The 21,469-nt window shown below is 33.7% G+C and overlaps 1 protein-coding gene across 1 annotated transcript in view; it reads right to left on the reverse strand.

Moving 5' to 3' along the window:
• LOC116173478 (homeobox protein araucan-like) overlaps window positions 1-20,854 on the reverse strand; it is a 66,335-nt gene extending 45,481 nt beyond the window's left edge. The window contains exon 1 of the mRNA XM_031490974.1: window positions 20,022-20,854. Coding sequence (XP_031346834.1) covers window positions 20,022-20,291 — 270 coding nt within the window. The 5' untranslated portion in view covers window positions 20,292-20,854. The remainder of the gene's footprint in view (window positions 1-20,021) is intronic.
• Between the last annotated feature and the right edge of the window lie 615 nt (window positions 20,855-21,469).

Below are 21,469 nucleotides of genomic sequence, written 5' to 3' on the forward strand. Positions count from 1 at the left end.
AATTAAAGCAGGTGCTTATTTTGTTTTTACAGACCACTTTTTGGTAACTGTATACGGTTAGAAGAATTTTTAAAACAAGACATCGTTCAGGGGGGGAAGTAGTCGATGTGAACGTTAAATATTCATGATAGGCTTCATGTGATCAATATGGAAAGCAAAACAGCAACAGAACGGCACGCGTGATTCGAGGCACGCAGTTTATGTTCCATTGTCCCATCTGTCATACTTAGCTAATTCAAAATGCATTTCGTGCCGGTACTGTCAAAAAAAAAACTTTCAGAAGTCCGTCACGTTTCTTTAATTAGCCATCACGTAAACTTGGATTGATTTTGTGATTAAACAAACGCGAAATTGACCATGATCGCATGAATTATAAAAAATTTTTTGATGATCATTAATATAAATAATCAGATAGTGTAATCACTGCCGGGGGCCCTGTTTCTGTTATTGATTTGCAATTTGTGTTACCTATTAATTTTCTCATTTGTTTTATGGAATTAGGAAGCGGCTCGCCGCTTTCCTAAAACACGAAATGTACCTACTTCGTTACCGCTGTTCGCGATATTGGATACCTTTTCCAAAGTGAGAGATTTCCGAATAATTTAAAGTGAGGCCAGTTTCTCACATTAACACAATAAATTAGTCAATTAATCTCTCGCCGGAATGAATATAATATACATAGCGGCGGCTAATAAAATTTACATAAATAATCAATGATTTCGATAAGCGAAGTAGAAAAAGTCATTCTTCAAATTATTTCTAAATAACAAATTTGTGTGGCCGTTAAATAATTGTGATGAAGTGCTCATTATTCCATTTTTGGCTTACTTTGAGTGCAAACTTGAAAGAAATGTTGCGTAATTAATAATTTATAAACAGCTGGCTTAGTATTATTATAATAGTATAATAATTTTTAAGGACATAAATAATTGATAGAGGACCAATGACATTCCATAAACTTTGTCGAAAGGTGTTAATTTAAAATTTATTAATCGATTCTTTAATAAATTTTTTTGAATACTATATTTTTTGTGTTGAAGGTTTGTATGCATGTTTCCGCTTCTAATTTTTAAACGTCGGCGGTTTTGAGTAGGTGGACAATTTGAAGCTAGCTTGTAATTTGTTGCAATGTTTTACATTAGGGCACCTGAAATGACTCCATTTGCGTTGTTAATAACACGAATATGATAGTCGAGGTGATGTGTGTTAAACTACAGGGGTGCCATAATAATATTGGTATTTGGCATTAATTGTCAGGTAAATGTGCTTTGCCGAAGGCTTTCAATTCTGCACAGCACCTAAGTCAGTATTGGCTGTCAACAAGGAGATCCTCTTGCCATATTGTGTGACAATTCACCCTATTATCGAGAAACTTGCCTCAAAACTTAACATTTGGTAACTAAATGATGGGATTTTAGGAGATTCATATGAAAAAGTTCTTGGAGACTTAAAAACAATCATCCATTGAATTCAAAAATATTGCTCTATCTCTGAATTTTTCCAATGGTGGATTATACTTGTGCAAGAATAAACCTAATGAACAGACAACGATGGTTCTCACGAATTCGAATATCTTACTCCTTCTATGCAAGTTTCTTCCGTAAATAATTTATATCTCCTTGGTGTTTTTTTAACTGAAGAAGCATTTCCTTGACTTGCGTCCAAAATTATGGAAAAATTTAGATTTCTGGCCAATAATCTATCTAATGCAAACCCATACTTCCTCGTAAATGTTTATGAATCCAAAAACTTAATTATTTTTTGAGAGGTTGTCCATTCTGGTAACACGATTTCTTATGGGGTCTAGGAATTCGTTCCATATCTGACCTATCTTTACCTTATTTTCTTGCTTCCATTCATTGTACGTCGGATCTTGTAAGTACTGTTTCCGAAAATGTGGAAAATGAGCCAGTTCAAAATGAAAGCTTTGGATTTTTGGGTAACACAACATCCTGATTTAATTTTTCCAAATAGAGCAGCTTTCCAAAAAAATGGGATTTACGACTTATGAGCGATAAACACCAAAACCTTGGATCACCACACAGAGCCATTTTACTTGCTACATCTGAACATGAATCTGGAGCATGGTTAGATGGTTTACCTTCTGAAAATTTAGGAATCCTTTTAGATAAATATGTTTTATAAATCGCCGCGACTTTACGGAATGGTTCAGAGAGTTGCCAATCTTATGTGTGTTTTTGTGTTATGGCATTTTCCCGCCAGAGCGATAAATAAATGATATATAGAAACGTGCTTTTGTGTCAGCTGACATTCCTTCTATACTAGAACCTTGTGGATTATTTCGGAATGATGGTAAAAGGTGGTATTATAATGGTACCTTGGAATTTTCTTAGGAAATTCTAAAAAACTATATTGTAAAAGAAAAACTTGGCAAAGATAGTTTGAATGAAATATTCACAGTTTACCTACTAACAAAAAACACCATGGTAATCATTTGTTACAAATTTATGTTACACAAAAAAGAGGGGCACATGGACCTCAGGTTGGACAATGATTTTGATAATACAGCTTGAAGCCTCCTCTTACATTGACAGTGGGTACGAAGACGAAATAACAGAAATATGTTGGAAATGCCCCAACTGTCAAATAAAGTTTTGCTAATAATAAGCATCACACTACAATTAGCAAAGTGTACCGAAACTCACAAAAGAAATGACCGCTACACCCCAATTAGTTTCCCTTGTAAAACAGTAAAACCTCAATAAATCATCTTCTGAAACTGATCTTTTCTAGGCAAAATTCTTGCTTCAAAAGTATGGTATTGTATAAACCGCTATTTATTATAGTACTGTTCCGAATTCCGTGTCTTTGTTATACTTGGACAAAAACAAAATTTACTCTTAATTAAACAAATAATTCTAATTAGTTCGCGACTTCAGTCGATAATTTTTTATCATACGTTATATCGTAAATACCCCGGGCCCCACGTTGTTGCGACTTCACGTGCTCTTATACTTTTGTTTGTGCCAGTCAAGCAACGTTGCTCCTCGTATATGAATGTGTAACCTCTAGAAAAATTCGCTCGCCAATAAAAAATGTGGGTTACTATTTGCAAAAACAGTTGTATGATTTCACGGCGCTAAAAACTCATATATTTAAAAAACAAGTTTTCGGCAGTTCCACATCTTTTATACCTAAATGTACACTGCCAAAATTTAAAGGAAATTTTTCAGATTTTTAGCTTTGAGATTCTTTTTCTCCGTTTTTTTGCAATACAACCTAGCATAACTGTAATAATGATGTGTATAATCTACCAATTATTATTATTACAGTTATGCTAGGTTGTATTGCAAAAAAAAACGGAAAAAAAGAATCTCAAAGCTAAAAAACTCAAAAATGTTTGTCGAAAAGACGGTTGCTATTTGGAAAAAAGTGCGATGCCGTTGCGGCGCTTCAAAATTTTTTTCAAAAATCTGGGTCTTTATTTTTCGTTTCTGTACCTATACCCTATACAAACTAAAAAATTTGATTGTATAAAAGTTGCTTAAAATGACCCCATTTGATGAATTTAACATGTTCAAAAAACGGTGATCGCAATAGCCATCTAGTTTGAGCTAGGAAAGTTTTACCAGCAAATACTTGCATAGTACCAATTTTATTAGCCCTTATTTTAAGGCGTTTTTAATTTTTAATTAGAAAAACTGAACATTCCATTTTGAATTTGAATGAAAATTGAAAATGCATACAGAAAAAGGTTTTCTTTACGAAAAATGGCTGGGGGGTAAGTGGACAAATTGTTCCTAAATTGGAAACACAAGCATTTCGCAGAGATTTCATTTGAATTGGCGTGTTTAATGGAAATTCAAAAAAGGCGGCAGTAAACGCCACTGGGGCAGACATTAGACCTTAATTAGAAACAAAAGTTTTTTGAGTTCCGCGTAGGTTTAATTTGTTTCGGCGTTTTTCACTAGAATACTCGAAAATTGAATCACTTTAAATGTGAAAATGTCAATTTATACACACAAAAATTATTAGTAAAAAAATGGATGTGGGTACAAGTTACTCCTAAATTCCTTCTAGTGCTTTAAAAGATTTTAAAAGAGCATACAATATTGACCACTTTGAATCTTATCAAACGTCTTCGGCATTTTAAGATTACGGAATCGAACCTTAAATTCTCTTAGTAAGTATATCTATTTTAGAAATTATGAATCTAAAAATACATATCGTGAATTTCCAGAAATTTTAGAATTACAATCCACGAGCTTAAAAGTTCTATTTTTCAGTGTTTAAAAGCTTTAAAAGATCCTTTAGCTTGTGACTGACATATTGGCAACTCAAAAAAAACACGGCCATGGTCGCAATTTTACAAATTCCGAAATGTTTTCGGAATTCAGCGTTTTAAAATTACAGGCCTGTATTTTTTGAAATCTATACGTGAAATATCGCAATTCTGAAACAATTTGCTCAAAAAATGCAGAATTTTTGCATGTTTCAAGATTTGAAAAGATTTTTGCGCATAGGAGATATTGAAAAATTTGGACTCCATAAATCGTTTTAAAAATGCAGTGTTTCATGCAATAGAAATTTGGAATTTGGCGTACATAATAATTGATATCAGTCCGAAATGAGAAAGAGAAGAAAAGAAAAAAGCCAAGAGCAAATAATTAACCCTACACAGCGACAAAATGAGTAATTCAAACACAGAAAATAAAGGTATACGATACGTACAAAATCTTTGGAAATGTCTTAGCTTGCTTTGAAACAGAAATATATGCTAAGCTTAACCTGAGGAATGTGCTCAAAATTAGGTAGGACAGTTGTTGGTGAGAGACTTCAATGCGAGACTTTCTAGTAATTGCCATTAAGAAATTGATGACTAAAAACATTTTGCCATCTTCAAAATCCACCACTTAAAAGGGTGGAAATAAACTCTAAAATCAGTGTTTAATCAGTTTCTGTGGAATTCGGACAGTAAAAAAGTGAAACAATGACACTACAGTATACTCATTAGTATAGGAAATGATATTGGCTCACAGCTTCTTCAGTGGTTTTATGAATATTCATTTCCACACAATTGGCCTTTTAAAGTGACCTTTATTTGTATTGTACCAATAGTACATGACAAGATATTTTGAACCTACAATCAAACAAAATTCTTTCTTACAAATTTGCACTTTAACACTTAAATTACAGTACGTATTCCTGCCATCCTCTGGATTATAACATACACTTTAATCGCTTACTATTGTTAATTCCAATAACGTTCATTTGATGGTAGGCATTAACAATGCGGATCAGAGTATATTGGTTTAATTACTTGCGCAATGTGCAGCATAACGAAAATTGCGTGACCCATTACATAATATTCTTAATAAATAATAAGTTGTTAGTACTTACGGTAGAAACAGAAATCCATTTACCTGAAACAAAAAACAAAGTGAACGTCCAGTTTTTAAGTTTAAAAGTAGCTCAAATATTTATCGCCAAGTAATCACCTGTTGTTGTAGACGTTTTATTACAGACTAAAGAACAAATTGACGATTATTGCATAAGGATACTCCTGCGTGCATACAAATTAACGATAATAAGACCTAATTTATCACCTATATAAAGAATGAAAAATATGTGCCTATTACTTAATAAACTAACGAGAAAATCCAGATAAGAAGAACACCTTGTAGAATGGAAATGCATAATATTAAAATTCCCCTGCAATTTCCATCTATTTAAATAATTGAAATAATGGCTCCCTATTTAGCAAGTTAATTTGTGGTATCGAGTAGTACAAATCGCTCTATATCTAATTTGCTAAGTACCTAAGCGTAAATAGTCCGGGATTTACTTTTTGTAAACTCTTTCAAGAATAGATTGATAGCTGTGCTTGTACAGTAAAACAGAACAAATTTTCCTATATTGGCATATAGATATATTGTAAACTAATAATGGCCAACGAACATCAATGTAATTGTAGTAATACTAGCAATTAACATTTAACGATTACCGTCAATTACTGTCCTTGCGGTTCGACGGCTGTAAATCAGAATTACAATTAACATAACCGGATAATTAATTAAAAACAAATGTTAACAAACAGAAATATCCATAAAAATACTTATTTAGTTCATTTAATAAATAAAGGCGTTTATCACCGATATAAACAATGGAACTTTATGATACCGGAGAGTGTTTAAAAGTTTTACTGTTACGATTATTTTTACTACCAGTCAGTAATGCGAAAAACTTTTTAACAAATAGAAATCATTTATAGATATAAATACATGTAAAAGTTTCGTTTTTATGTTACCATAAAACAAACTATTTGAAGCATTCTGCAATGGCCCAATTTACTTGGATAGTAATTAACTTGAACATTTGTAACAGTCGCCTTTACTTTCTTAATTAATTAATTTATCATTATTTCCACAGAAAAAGATGTTGAAATTGCTTTATTAACTCGAAATATTTAAATTAATTAAGTTACTTGAGTGTAGATCATTATCTGCTAATTTTCAATTTGAACTAAGTAATTTATATGACTTATTTCTATGTATCAAGCTTCGCACTATGGCGAAATTTTAGCCAAAAATGCATATTTATAGGGAGGTACCTATGTAATGGGTTTATGACTTCATTAAAAAGCTCTTGATGCGGTTGTAAGCAACAATAGCATAGCCAGTTGGTTGCATTCGTTTTAAAGATGATATTTGACTAAAGGAAAATTTTAAATAGTTTCTTTGCAAATGTGCGCAACCACCGTGCAAAACCATTTATATTTCCTAGACAAAGGGCTTTAGCCCCTTCCCCAAATGCGATCTGAAACAGAGACCTTACAAATATATTTATTTCTTAAGACGAGATTTATGTCTATGATGCACGTTAATGCCTAATTTACATGTGAAGCCGATTTGCGTCACCATGAGGTACTAATTTACATTTATAAATTAATGTAAATGGCTTTTTAGTAACTAGGCACCTAATTAGCACCTTATTTTGCATAGAACTGAATAACAAAGTTAAAAATGTAATAGCCACCTTCAATTAAATTTTTATCACCTGAGGATTCTTGTTAGGAAAACGGCCTCATGAATTTTTATTGTAAATTTGAACGATTTTCCAAAATAATTCAAAAGGAAGTATTTACCATAATTTTGCATTTTGCTTCATAACGCGTTCTCACTGAGTGTACTCAGTATTATATTTCCAAGTAATCAATAGCAATATAATTATCATATAATACTAATTGGGGACCAACGGGCTTCTGTTATTAACCGCACTCGCCCCTTAATTGTTTCAAAAAAGATGAGATTATCAGTTATGAGAACCGCACAAAAATGTCCAATTATGCCGAAGCACAAAGGCTGACTGTGGTAAAGTTGAAAATGTACAGAATAATGTTTCAAAAGGGCCAATTGGGTGGACATGAATTTGTTTATCCTTAAATCAAACAACGCCAGCCATAATCCGTACTCTAAAATTCGAATATTTCACTATTTGAACAAGTTTTGTGCGCCCCTGAAGGTGTGTAGAAAAAGTTTGAAGAAATATGTATGGCCATTTTTAACCTGTTGGATGCAGTAAAAGGTCTTTAGCTGCATTAATTTTTCAAATATTACGTATGAGGGCTAATGTATAATTTACTCAATCCAAAAGTAAGTCTGTAAGTGTGTAGAAACTGCATCAATGAAAAGTGCAAATATGGGATGTGTAGCCGTTTTATTCCTTTTGACCAGAGCTGGGCAGTATTCGATTTTGTAAATACTTTTTAGTATTCAAGTCCTTTAAAGTATTCAAATACTTTGTAATTAAATACTTTTATGGAAGCAGTATTTGTATTTGTAACTCAAATACTTTCACAAATATTTAGTACTCGAATACTTCGCAAAGTATTTGGATACTTCGTAAAGTATTCGAATACTTCGCAAGGTATTTGAATACTTTGAGAAGTATTCGAATACTTCGCATAGTATTCCTTTTTTACCAAAAATCGACTACTCCAATTTTTCTTATTAATTTTAGTGCGTAGAATCTAAAAAGATTCGTACTTTTTCGATTAGACTTCTCAATCAAAAGTTACGGATTAGAAACCAATTTCGAAAGAAAATTCAAAGGGCTGTAACTTTTGAACTAGTAGCCCAATCTTGGAACTGTTTGAAATTATGGATTCTACAGGCCACGTTATATAAGACTTCTCAATCAAAAGTTATGGACTATAGAAACCAATTTCGAAAGAAAAATTCAAAGGGCTGTAACTTTTGAACTAGTAGCCCAATCTTGGAACTGTTTGAAATTATGGATTCTACAGGCCACATTCTATAAGAATTTTTTTCTTCCGGGTCGATCTGAGACAATTTTTTTTTCGGGGCTCAAAAAAACGCAGTATATAACCTTCCTTTTTTACCAAAAATCGACTACACCAAAATTTCTCGGAAAAACACTTTTTCTTATTAATTTGGGTGCGTAGAATCCAAATCAATTCGTACTTTTTCGATCAGACTTCTCAATCAAAAGTTATAGACTAGAAACCAATTTCGAAAGAAAATTCAAAAGGCTGTAACTTTTGAACTAGTAGCCCAATCTTGGAACTGTTTAAAATTATGGATTCTACAGGCCACATTCTATAAGAAAATTTTTTTCCGGGTCGATCTGAGACAATTTTTTTTTCGGGGCTCAAAAAAAGGCAGTGTATAACCTTCCTTTTTTATCAAAAATCGACTACACCAAAATTTCTCGGGAAAACACTTTTTCTTATTAATTTGGGTGCGTAGAATCCAAAACAATTCGTACGTTTTCGATTAGACCTCTCAATAAAAAGTTATGGACAAAAAACAAATTTCGAAAAAAAATTCAAAGGGCTTTTGAATTAGTAGGCCGATCTTGTAACTGTTTGAAATTATGGATTCCTAAAGGCGATGCCAGTTTAACGCAGTACAATTTCAGTGACTCGAAACCTATTTCATAATTTTGTGCCGATTTTGTGCGCCAATCCTAAGTTTTATGTGCTTTTCGTTTTGGAGAAAATAAAAATTTTTCCTCGGTGGTCCAACTTAATGCCAAACACCAACATCCTGGTAGCAACACGACACTAATATCATAGTAGTGTACCGGTTTTGCTCTAATATGTGCGCCCATACCAAATTAAATTAAAATTGCTGTAGGAGGTTGCAAATTAACGTAACCCCTCTTACTCTCGCAAAAATCAGGAGCATTGAATGAAAATTCACAAACCGAGAAGTTTGGAATAAATCGAGAAATATAAGAAACAGGAAGAACCTTGGATATTCAGAAGAGCTATTGCAAAAATTGGCGTAAAAAATTAAAATTACAAAATAAGGCCGCTGTGGATAAGAATTCAATGTTGTCAGATATTAAAAAAATTAAATTCCATAACAATCCGCAAATAACCCTAAAATTTTAAATGTTTAGGGAATTCAAAGAAAACTTGCTCAGAAATTCGAAGAAAATATTTAAAATATGTTAAATTTAAAGTACTTCTGAAAAATTCTGAAAAAATATCAGAAACATTCATAATTTCAAATATCCACCGAAAATCTAAAAAATTCCCTTGGGCCCTCGCCTGATAACTTGATATCTATAACAAAGCCATAATGTGTTTGTGATATAATCCTTAATCGCAACAGCAGACAGTAAAAAGGAACAGTAAAAATCAGAAATTAGTAATATACTTACCTACACAATGTTGCCGACATTTGATTAAAACTATGGCATAGGTTTCAAGTCTTTCCGATTATGAGGACCCCCCTGTAGAAGTTTTAAATTCATCTGGAACGAAAGGCGCACAAAACCTAAGTATTGGCGCACAAATCAGCACAAAACTTGGGCACTAGCGCACATCAGAACCAAAATAGGCATAAAACTATGACATATGTATCAAGTCACCACAATTGTGAGGGGTGTTGCGTTAAGTTGGCACCCCCTTGAGAAATTTTGAATTATTCCGAAAGGAAAGGCGCACAAAACTATGGTATTAGTGTCATGTGGATACGAGAATGATGGTATTAAGTTGGACCCCCAATGAAAAATTTTGATGTTATCCCTCTAAAAACCTTTTAGTGCTTTGATCTACCGCTTTTCTTGTGGACTAAAATTAGACAATTGTGGAAGAGATAGGAGGATTAAGGGAAGAAATGAAGAGAAAGGAAGAGCAATGGGATAAGGAAAAAGAAGAACTTAAACTTATAGAAAAAATAAAAAACTGAGAAGAGAAAGAGAAAACAAAAATGACTACATGACGATAAAGTGAGTAGATAGAAAAAGGGAAAGAGAGAGAGAACGGAGCAATGGCCAAAAGAAAGCGTACAATTAGGGGCGAATTTAAAAGGAGCTAGGTTTGTAGTGTTTTGTTATATATTGACTTATGTATCAGCAACCCTCCAATTGCCCTCTATATAAAGTTCTTTTTCGGATTAAAATTCGTAATTTTTTTTGGAAAGATTATTATTAAATAATCTTTACTCTGCCACTGCTCTCTAAAAATAAATTTCCCTTTCATTTGCAACTTACCTAGTTTTTCAGAAAATTCACACTTACAAGTGGTCGTCAATTTATTGCAGGTTGTAACCTTTGTAGTAGTCTCCGTTTTGCACTTTGAATGAACATACAAAAATCATTTCTCAGTTTATTTGTCTATTTTTTGATTGTACGCACTTCTGCGGTTCTGGGTACTTACAAGAAAAGAGTGATGATCTCGATGGTGTTTCCATTGCCTTTACAATATGTTTGTATTGCAGTAATACCATAAGAAATTAAAGCAACAATCGATTTTGCTTGGTTGTTAGGTACAGTGGAGAGCATTGAAACATAAAATTGAACCACCCTTTTTTTTCTGGTTTTAATTTTAACTTAAAATTTAACTGCATTTTAGTCAATTCTTTTCGACTTTTTCCGTACGACCGGCAAAATGTACATGCCATTCTCATCTGACTCGTCATCGCCTTGTTTAACAATCGAAAACTATTTTTGTGCTATAATTAACTCAACAAAATACTCTTCCGTTTCTATTTCGTACACGCATTATGTATAGGTAAATATTCCATGCGAGTACCGAAAATACAGCCACGAGCCATGAAAATTAAGAGAAAATAAAACTGTACGTGTTCATTATAATCAAAATTTGAAATTTTCTCATTTTACTAGCGCTTTGTGTATTGTTTTTTAAATATTCGATGAAATGCATTGCATTACTGATTAGAACACACATGTCGATTTACAGATAATGCACGGATACGTACGGAATAATTTAATAAGTTTAGTTCGTAATGTACAATTTTTTTCCTCTTCCATTACCGATGGCCTAGTGATACCATAATTATACGGAAACACGAAAAATTTCAAACATTTATTTTACACATGGGAAAATGCCTACAACAGCAATACGAAATGCGTGATAAAGCAAGTTTCACAACCGTGTTTGCAATTTTTTCCTCCATTCGGCATCTCTCTCTAGACACACGCCGTTTTTTTTTGCCCCCGCAGTCTCAATTAGCCCCGATCGCTTTGCGATGGGTCGATTTGATTAGATTAGGTAAAAACTCGGCCGGTATACCTAAATGAAATTCCTACCGAAATTTACGATCTAATTAATTAGCCGGTTTTCCGTTATTGTTTTTACTATAAAAATTCCTGATAGATAAAGTGACGTTTGCATTAATTTGTAGTCAATTAATAGATTAAAAAGATTAGAAATTGATGTTTAGTATTAGCAATAATCGTTAGGAAAGGTTAAGAGGTTGAATTCTAAAGAGGAGTTCAGAAGTTGCTTTTAGGAATTTAATTAATTTTTCTTCGAAGTTTATGACTTTTATTTGTAATTTATACAAAGTTGCGTTAGACGTTGTTGCCCGTGAAAAGTGGTTTTAATTGATTGAAATGGAAATTCGTCATTTTGAAGGCGATGAAACTTATGATGGATCATCTCTTCCAAATTAGTTGATTAAATAATGATAATGAGTTTCCACCTGCTTTACTACGACTGTTAAAAAATTGAAGAAGAACGAGAAATGGCAATGTGTGAACGCTACCATCTAATTTAAAAAAAAGTTTAATTTAAATACAAAAGATTCCGAGATAACCTCGGAAAAACTGCAGAGATATGGCGTACGGAACTAATTATTTTAATAAACGTCGTATGTTTGACAAACGTCTTCGTTGATCTTCACATAAATATGCATTAAAACAAAAACTTATGTGAATATAAACTATAGAACTGCGCGAGAGATGGCCATTTTCCGTCTTATGACTGCATATGTAATTTGTATTTCCAGCAAATGCTTATTAAATTAATAAATTTGCATAAAAAGGCGCACTAAAGATTTTTTTTAGTACACTAATTTTTATTTTGTACATTTTTTTTGTCGGAATGTCTAACTCGCGCTCTAATGAAATTTAAATTTTAATGGATTATTAAAATTGTTCTGTTATAAGTACCGAAATTATAATTGCGTCTTATCATAGAAAATATCTGCCGCGGTGGTGGAGGTGGCTTTGATTCTTAAACCCAGTGGCCTCTAGTAAACCTTGGTAGCGTTAACCTTTTTGATCCCAGTTAAGAACACTCGATTGATCAAAATTTTGATTGCATTTCTTCATGGAAGACTTTCACAATGACAGAAAAAGAAGAAAACTGCTATATCGGTCTCCACACAATCGTAATAGAGGTATGAATGGATTTCCTATAGAGAAACGATAATCGCCTTTTTCCTCTCCCTTCCAATTTTAAAATTTAGGATTCAAGGCGAACTTTATAAATTGAAATGACGTTTCAGGACAAGACATGAAACACGTCAAGCTCCTCTCAAATTTCAAACCGAAGTATTTCGTTTCAAAATCGCAGCTTAAAATAGATATGCAATTGCAGAATTTAAACACCGGCTTGCTTTCTGGGTATATAAAATTAAAGGTTTCCCAGTTTCAAGTATTTTCAATTCAGAATTTCGACATGAAGCATTCTGCATGCATCCTTAAATTCTAAAACTTTCGCTTTCCGCATGAAATTATTTATGAAAAAGCTTTCATGCTGCAAATTTTATATTGAAATTTGACAAAATCATTGCCTGTACAGCAACTTTTAAGGGTTAGGTGTGATCAGGGCCGTTCCTACCTATAGGTCATGCGTGAAAATCCCACAGGCGGCCGAAGCAAAGGGCGGCTAAAAGTTAAAAGAGAAGAAGCGCTCCTCAAAGACTTTATAAATGTTAAACAATTGTATGATTATATACACTGTGTCCAAGATCTATCATGGGGATCTCCGAAACCATAGAAGATACGACGATTGTCAAATTAGAGAAAAGATGCGCAATAATAGGGCTAGAATTTTTTTCTTTTTTTCTGAAAGTCTGAGACATTGCTCTGTTATATGTATAAACGTGTTTCAAGATAAATTGAATCAAATGACAGCAACTTGTTGGTGCATTTTTTGGCATTCTTTGCCATTTTTGAGCAATGGGTCATTTTTTGGTCATTTTTACGATCTTTTTAGCATTTTTTGGAGTTTTTGTGCGTTTTACTTTGAATTCTTTGGATTTTTCAGGAATAGCGCTAATTTTGTTGATATTTTACAGTATTTCTGTTGGTGAACTTAGTTTTATTTTTCATGCCGTCTTAGATTTCTAAAACACAATCCAATATTTTTCTTTTCTCGGTACTTCCGGGTATCTTTACCTGTTTAGAAATGAAGCCTAAAACCTCCATTATAAGCTAAATTCATAGTTAACGTTTTCTTGGAACGTGCTTAAGTCATCCACAAACGAATGCCCGCTAAGGGATTAAATTTCTTTGGGATGCGGTAAGTGAGTCAGTACCTTACATACCTAATTTTTACGACTGACCTGCAGAGGGTGGAAATGAACCACCAATGAGATTCCTGTCTTATCTTACCTAATTTCTTCTTAACATAATTTTGCGGTCTTATTCAGTTTCATCAATAAATTTATTTGTTATTTAAAATGTCATCTTTTTAAAATTTCGTCATTTTTGCGAGATTTTCAATTCATAATAAATTGCATTTTTTATTTTGCATTTTCGCTGATTTTTAACTTCATTAAAATCCTAGCCCTAGGTATTATCACGCTTTAAAGAAAAACCGGAAAATTCCGATTACTTCCGAAGATATGTCAGAAAAACTGAAATCACTTTCTCATTGCCACTTTTTGAGCTCTACAAGACAGCGTTATGAGATTTGCAACACAACTTTCGTTTCGGAGAAATCATCATCAACTTTATTTCTTTCTAAGTGGTTGTAGAGAAGAACAGGCAAATCTTATTTCTTTATATGGTCCGTAAAAAAAGTACATACAGTATTAAATAACATTTTTAGCGCATTTTTTATTTGGGTAGCTTTTAATTTCAATTTAATTTAATTTAATTTCAATGCTATTGCATTTAAAAAAAGTTTCATATCTAGACTTCGAATAAAAGTAAAACGAATGCCCATTTCAAAATTTGTTTGTATTTCTATACGCTCCACTATTGTTCATTAAACTGTATAGGTTTCGACTATAGGCCGCTCATTTGAAAGAGAATGGGGTAAGGATCACTCGTGCCTACCATTTTTTTGCATTAATTAGTTTTTAAAATACAAGTTTATAATTAATCTCTGCATTGATAACCTGATGGATAACTCTACATTGGACAGGCTAAATGGCACTCATTGGCACTATGTTCATTTAATGAAGGAGCAATTAGTTTCAAACTTGCCATTTAGAATGGAGTAATTAAATCCAAATGTGCAATTTAGTAAGCAATTAGTATATGATGATGATTAATCCATGCGAGAACCACAGCGGCAATAAATCACTAAAGCAATTAATATGAAAGTTATAATTTATTAAGAAAATACAATAGAAGTTGCTACCAATCTTAGTTTATCTTTATTTGGAGCACAAATACATTTGCGGGGTTCCAGTTTAACATTAAGCTAGAATTCGAAATTTACAAAAAGACTCCAAACCACAATAATAAATTAGCAATAAATATGCACTTTATTATATGATGCTATTGCATTTAACAAAATCAGACCGGGTTCTAAGTTAAGGGATACTTATCTTGTTATTTATAATTGTTGCACGAAAACATTGGAAATGTTTGAATGGTTTTGAAAATAAGGAAGCTTTTTTGAAATTCGGAGGTTTTTACGATTTGGGAACTGCGCGAAAATTATCTTTAATTTAATCTAATGCAATCGTGTAATGTTCGCAAATGGCGTATTTATTTATTAGCAATAATGTTTGAATTGAATTTTTTTGTACAAAACTGAACAAAGGGCCGTTACCTTACTACGCTCGTCACCGAATTGTGTTAAACGTAGCACATAATAAAGTGCTAAATTTATTTCTGCACTGTGGAATTTATTGCTCCGTTCATTTGGGATAATTTATTTTCTTTAATTCGAAAATCGAAATTAATCACAAACAAAATTTTCAAATTTGTTGCTAACGTATTGGGACCAACCTCTACAGGGTCATTCTTGACGGGCGTAAGTTAGAAAGATATGGAGAATTGGAGAACCTTTGAAAATGAAACTAAACTGATAAGTCCCTTAAGGGTTTTGGCACATGATGCATTGAACTAAAATATTTGCAGCTTTGTTATTTTAAATCGGGACGCCCTATTTTTTCTACATTTCCGGATTCTACGTCGAATTTGGAGTACGACCATACCCGATAGTTGACCCTTTGCTCCAAGGGCTTCGTCGATATTCAAGTTTTTATGTCAAAAATTGAATTTGCAGGGGTAATTTGAAAAATTTATTATTCGAAAACGGTAAGAGATATTGCAAAACAGTTTTCACGACTTTATTAAGGAAAGATCGAATTTTCTTATGGTATACGAAACCGTTTAAAAAAGTGAAACTACGTCACTTTTTCAAACCTCTCAACTTTTAAATTTTTAAATATCCCTCCTGGCCCCCCCCCCATTTTTCCTTTTCCGAGACCTTTAATTTGATACAAAATGTCAAAGGCTGCGGTTGCAAACGGTTTCCGAGATATTCGTTTTCGAGATATTCATTTTCGTCGCCAATAGATATATGTCTCGTCTAGCTCTAGACGATTCATTTTGCCTTTGTGGGTACCCGCTCCGACACACCGTTTTTGAGATATTCGCTCTTAAAGTTTTAACATCACCAATGGATATATTTCGTCCAGAAGTTTCAAACGCACGACACTCCGCTGTTAAGATGTGAAAACTATCCATGATAAGGGCCCTAGGAGGAGGACTGTGGGTGCTAGAAATAAACCCCTTTTTTGAGACCTTTCATTAGAGTACTATGAAGGTTTTCCCCCTCCCCAACTTTGAATTTTGGTAAGGGCGGTAGTTGGTGGAAAACAATATTCCTTTCGTTTATACTGATAGTAAATATTGCGTTGTACACAGTTACGATCCATATAGGAGTGACAGCGCAAGTTGCTCTCAAACTATATGAGGCGTACGACATGCCTGGGGAGGGGGGGGCTTCAATGAATTCTCTTGCGATTATGAGCTTCAGCAATTAGAATACCATGAAAGATAAAGGCAATATCTGCCCCACCCCCCTTTAATTATCTTTAAAAACAGTCACGGGGGAAAGTTTTAATTTGAATAAACCAATTCCTTTCGACGAAATCTTTAATTAGAATATAGGGAAGGTAAAACTTTCAATTCAAATTTTCTAAAATTTTATTTGGCACTACTAGAGGCATCCGTACCTATGCAAAATGTGAGACAAATTGGATTGCAAATTGCATCTCGGGAAATGACTCATTTAATTCTTAAAAATTCGTTACGCCGCTTGTGAGCAAGAGGCGAAGGGTACACTTTCAAATTTGTTTTTTCGATTTTAATAGCCCTTATGTACCTTTCATAATTTTTAATTTCTGATCGAATGACCCCAATACCACGTCTGCAAGTGGTGGAGTTCTGGACTCAGACAGACAAACAGACAGAGCGCAAAAGTGCACTTTTTATTTTTTGAAAATGAAAGTGCACTAAAAAATAAGCTAAAAAGCACAGAGTGTGAAGGAGAAATATTATGCACATACAAAGACGGCTAAAATACTATGAATAGCTTCTTAAGATATTTAAATAGCTTACAAACGCGCAGTATTTATAGCCATTTCTTTGCCAAGTGTGTCATAAGATTCTTTATCCAAGCGAGAAAAGTTTAATTTCTCAAGTGGATAAAGAACCAATGGCACACAAGTCAAATTTAACATTTTTTTCCAAAACCGCTTAGTGAGCAAGTTATTACTATTAAAACCTGTTTCTGTACAGAGGTCTCATCATTTTAAAACATTTAATAATAATAATAATAATAATGGTCATTTATTGAAGGATAACACTGTACATACTAATAAACAGAATTCATTACTATTAAATAGAAAATAGAAACTAACGTCAGAGTCACCTTCAATAGGGCGAAGTTCAGATTTATGAATAGGAAGTTTTATACTCTGCTCTTCCACTTAACCCTAATACTTAACAATAATTTTTAATGAAAGAAAGAATACGTCCTGAGTATAAAATTGAAATTATATTAGTTAATTTACTATGAATTAGTTGATTGTTTAATTGATTCGTGGCGCGCCATTTGCAATAAATGGCAATAATAATTTATAGATGAAGAAGAGAGGAAGTTAATTAATAAAAAAAAGAAAAAAATATAAAGATAAATAAAAAATTAAAAAAAAACAAAAAAAAAAGAAAATTTTATTTTATTTTTTTATTTTCATAAATAGTTTTAGTAAGGCGATGTCTGAAAGTTGCAGTTCTAAGTGTCTTTACACATTCAGGCAGTGAGATACAGAGTGGCCCAACGAGAAGTATACAGAGGGCTTTTAGGGTATTAAATTTAGAAATTTCGAAAAATCCTCCAACAAGTCAATTTTGTATTCGAGGGGGACAACTTTTGGAATACAAATCACGAACCCAAGTCTTCACCCCTCTACATAGGGAACTTAACCCCTAAAATTTTAAATGGAATACTATGGCAAATGGCACATTATTTGAAATCCAATGTAATCGTGATTACTAATCTGCTTTGCTTTTTAAATTCTATTGATTCGTTTCGGAGAACTGACAGGTTCACTTAAGTTTAACAAACAAATTGAAGCGTCAAAATAAAATTTTAATACAAGGTGACTTAGATCGCATTTGTTTTGGTTTAGAAAAAACCATTTCAAATGCGAATTATCTCCGAAACGAATCAATAGAATTTAAAAAGCAAAGCAGATTAGTAATCATAATTAAATTGGCTTTCAAATAATGTGCCATTTGCCATAGGATTCCATTTAAAATTTTAGAGGGTAAGCTCCCTACGTAGAGGGGTGAAGACTTGGGTTCGTGATTTGTATTCCAAAAGTTGTCCCCCTTGAATACAAAATTGACGTGTTCAAGGATTTTTCGAAATTTCTAAATTTAATACCCTAAAAGCCCTCTGTGTACTTCTCGTTGGGCCACTCTGTATAAATTACTAACGGTATATGAGAATGACGTTTTAAACAAATGCGATTTCTGAATTGGAGGTGTGATAAAACTTTTATATACTTTTTTCTCTAGGCGTACAAAAATCGAACAGAATGCGATGGTGGAATGCACCACTTTTTTTCCTAGTAGGTATATAAAGTATGTACTTTTTTCCTAGGTAGATACATACTAAAGTGAAAGGTGTAACATTTTCAGAGTCGCATAAAAAATGTATCTACTATGTAACTGGGATAAGAAACGCCATTTTTCAGTATAGGTATCGCCGAATGTCGGAGGAACTTTCCAAAGCTTTGAGAAATGTAAGATCGGGGTTTGGAGATCATTCTGAGGAGCACACTCGTTACTTTAGTTTAGACCTTATTGAGCTCTTATTAATCATTCAACTTTAGAGTCATTTGATCAAATTTGTGGGTAGCACAGAGTGAAAGTTTCACGAATTTATTTTTGCATGAAAAATTGTGGTTTCTTGTTAAAACATTCAGTTTACCGAGTGTTAGGGGTACAAACTCCGTGTAGATGGCCTAAGACCGCATTTTTGAAATTGTTTAAATCATGTTATATGTTATGCTATACAAAAACACCAGATTTATAGGTGTTTAATATCTATCCAACTGCTAATCTTTATAAATTAGTGAACGTTATTTGTCTCGGAAAACATCCCCCGTGAAGGTTAGCACTAACTAATAATTGGGGAGGTTTGTTAGAACTTTGGCTAATTATCTCTACGAGAGTTGTTCACATTGTGCCTCCTATTTTCTTTTAATTCGCGTTTCTCCTTCTTGGTCCTTTAACGGTAACTAGAAGCTTAACATTAAAAGTGCAGAGATTTTTCTCCTCTTTCTCATTTTATTTATTTAACTGCAGAAGCGGGTAGATGAATCCGCAGACTGTTTCAGCACAAAGTGCTCCATAAACGTAAACCTAAATTTAGCCGCATTGACAAATCTCGGAAAGAGCGTTTATTGCGTAACAAACGATCTTAATATTCCGTTTCGATTTGGCCACTTTGGAGGAAAACGATCCTAGTTCCGTTACGAATCGCTCAGGAAATGCGTATTCATATACGCTACACGCGTGTAAAATCTAAATACGTGGACGGTGTAGTGTAAAGCCTGTGCATTTTTTCGCAAATTCGTTCAAGACGTAATTACGATCCGAGATTATGAATTACACTGGCAGCTTTGTGCTTTCGGGAAGTCCAAGCTTTGTCGGTACACCGTCGCGACGTCATCCCCTTGCGTGCGCTATTACGATTTACATTAAAATCACGGCGTCTTTTAAATCCTCCGGCTTGATCGTGTTATCATTAATCGACCGAACATAAATAACGCACTGTATTGTTAATTAACGAGCTGCCTCCTAGCGAAACCTATTCGTAATCTTTTAAGGATAGTCTCACAAACTCGTTCAATTTTAATTACGGTTAAATAAACGTCCTACTGGGTTACGTGTTACAGTGATACCTAATCCATTAATCACATCGCAATTAGCTATCAAAAAGCCCCAGAGAAAGTTCAGGCGTACCCTATACAAACATAGTCATTGTAAAACATTTCCTTTTTTTTTCTGCAGTCTCATACCTGATTTGTGAAATAATCGCCGTGATGATGATGGTGCAAATCCTGATTAAGGTCTCTCCCCATGTCTTGGTTGATGGTTTGGTGAATGTCAGAGTTCATATCCTGGGTTACATCCGCGCTCGGCTGTAACTCCCGATGATGTTGCATACTTTGATGGTTAAGTTCCCGGGGTATTGTTTGGCCCGAACATGAGGGTTGAATATCCCCTATTACTCGCATATCATTCATCCCCACTCCTAACATCATCGAAGATTCCCAGGTGTCCTCCATTTTGAATATTTACCACCTACGACACGCTCCCAATTTGATTTTGGATTAGTTAGACTGTAATTAGGAATTAATTGAGTTCCGACGACGGAAACTAAAACGACTCAATCACCGCAAATTAAGTCTTTTGTAATCTTAAAATGCTTGAAAAGTTCTTATTGGGAGGTATTTGTAAAACAAGATTTCGCTCTTTAGGAAATACGTGTGTAATAAAATGTTTAGGATGCTACAGGTGTTCTTTTTATTTGCCGCGATGCTTTCGAAGAGACGCGCCGCCGCCCCGCTCGCACTTCATATTCATAATCACGGCTCGTCGCTTTTAATATTTATAAACCTCCCCTTTTCTTTGATTTAAAAAAAGACCCCGAAGAGTAGGTATAGGTATTGTGGTAGGTATCCGGAGTAGACGAGCGTAACTTTTTCAGAAATTAAGGGGTTACGCACAAGACACAAATTGAACCACTTAATCACTCTTGTCGAACTCGCGTGGTTTACGAACTGCGTGTGTACATAGAGGGAAGGTTGAGTATAACAATGAGGATTGAGGACCCCGTGTGCGGACAGCGGTACCGTAGGCAACGCGAGGAGACTGCGTGAGGTCGGTGGTGACCGCCTTCCGCCTACCCCCACCGTGATGCACCGTTCCAACCCTACAAACACTATTATAATTAGCTGCACCGTGTTATACCGTCCAACGAAGCCAAATTATTATTATTACCATTACAACTACCAAACGGATTTGCCAACATATTTTTTATCTATTCTTGACAATTAATTCTACAAAATGATCCAGGAAGTTTCGAAATTAATTTGTGGTAAAACTATCTGCTGTGATACGACCACATACGCTTAATTCCGAAAAAAGTCACAATCTAACGCCCAGTTAATCATACTTTATTAAGTAATTTTTGAGTGGGCATTAAAAATATGTTCCATTTTTTCTTTTTCATTGTATGAGAACAACGCAAAAAGAGAATAAGGCTGTATAACATACGCTGTTATTTAAATAATTAATTAAAAATTTTACTTTTACATGACTACGCCTTGTTTTCATTTCTATGCATTAATAACGGAACGTACAGTATCCTATTTTTCATTTCCAAATTATTCATTTAACAAACAACTGTTCCTTTATTATTAACAGCCTTGCGAATAATGCTGCTTCATTTTTACATCAAAGG

Source organism: Photinus pyralis, unplaced genomic scaffold, assembly GCF_008802855.1.
Source record: "Photinus pyralis isolate 1611_PpyrPB1 unplaced genomic scaffold, Ppyr1.3 Ppyr1.4_LG6, whole genome shotgun sequence".
NCBI lineage: Eukaryota > Metazoa > Arthropoda > Insecta > Coleoptera > Lampyridae > Photinus > Photinus pyralis.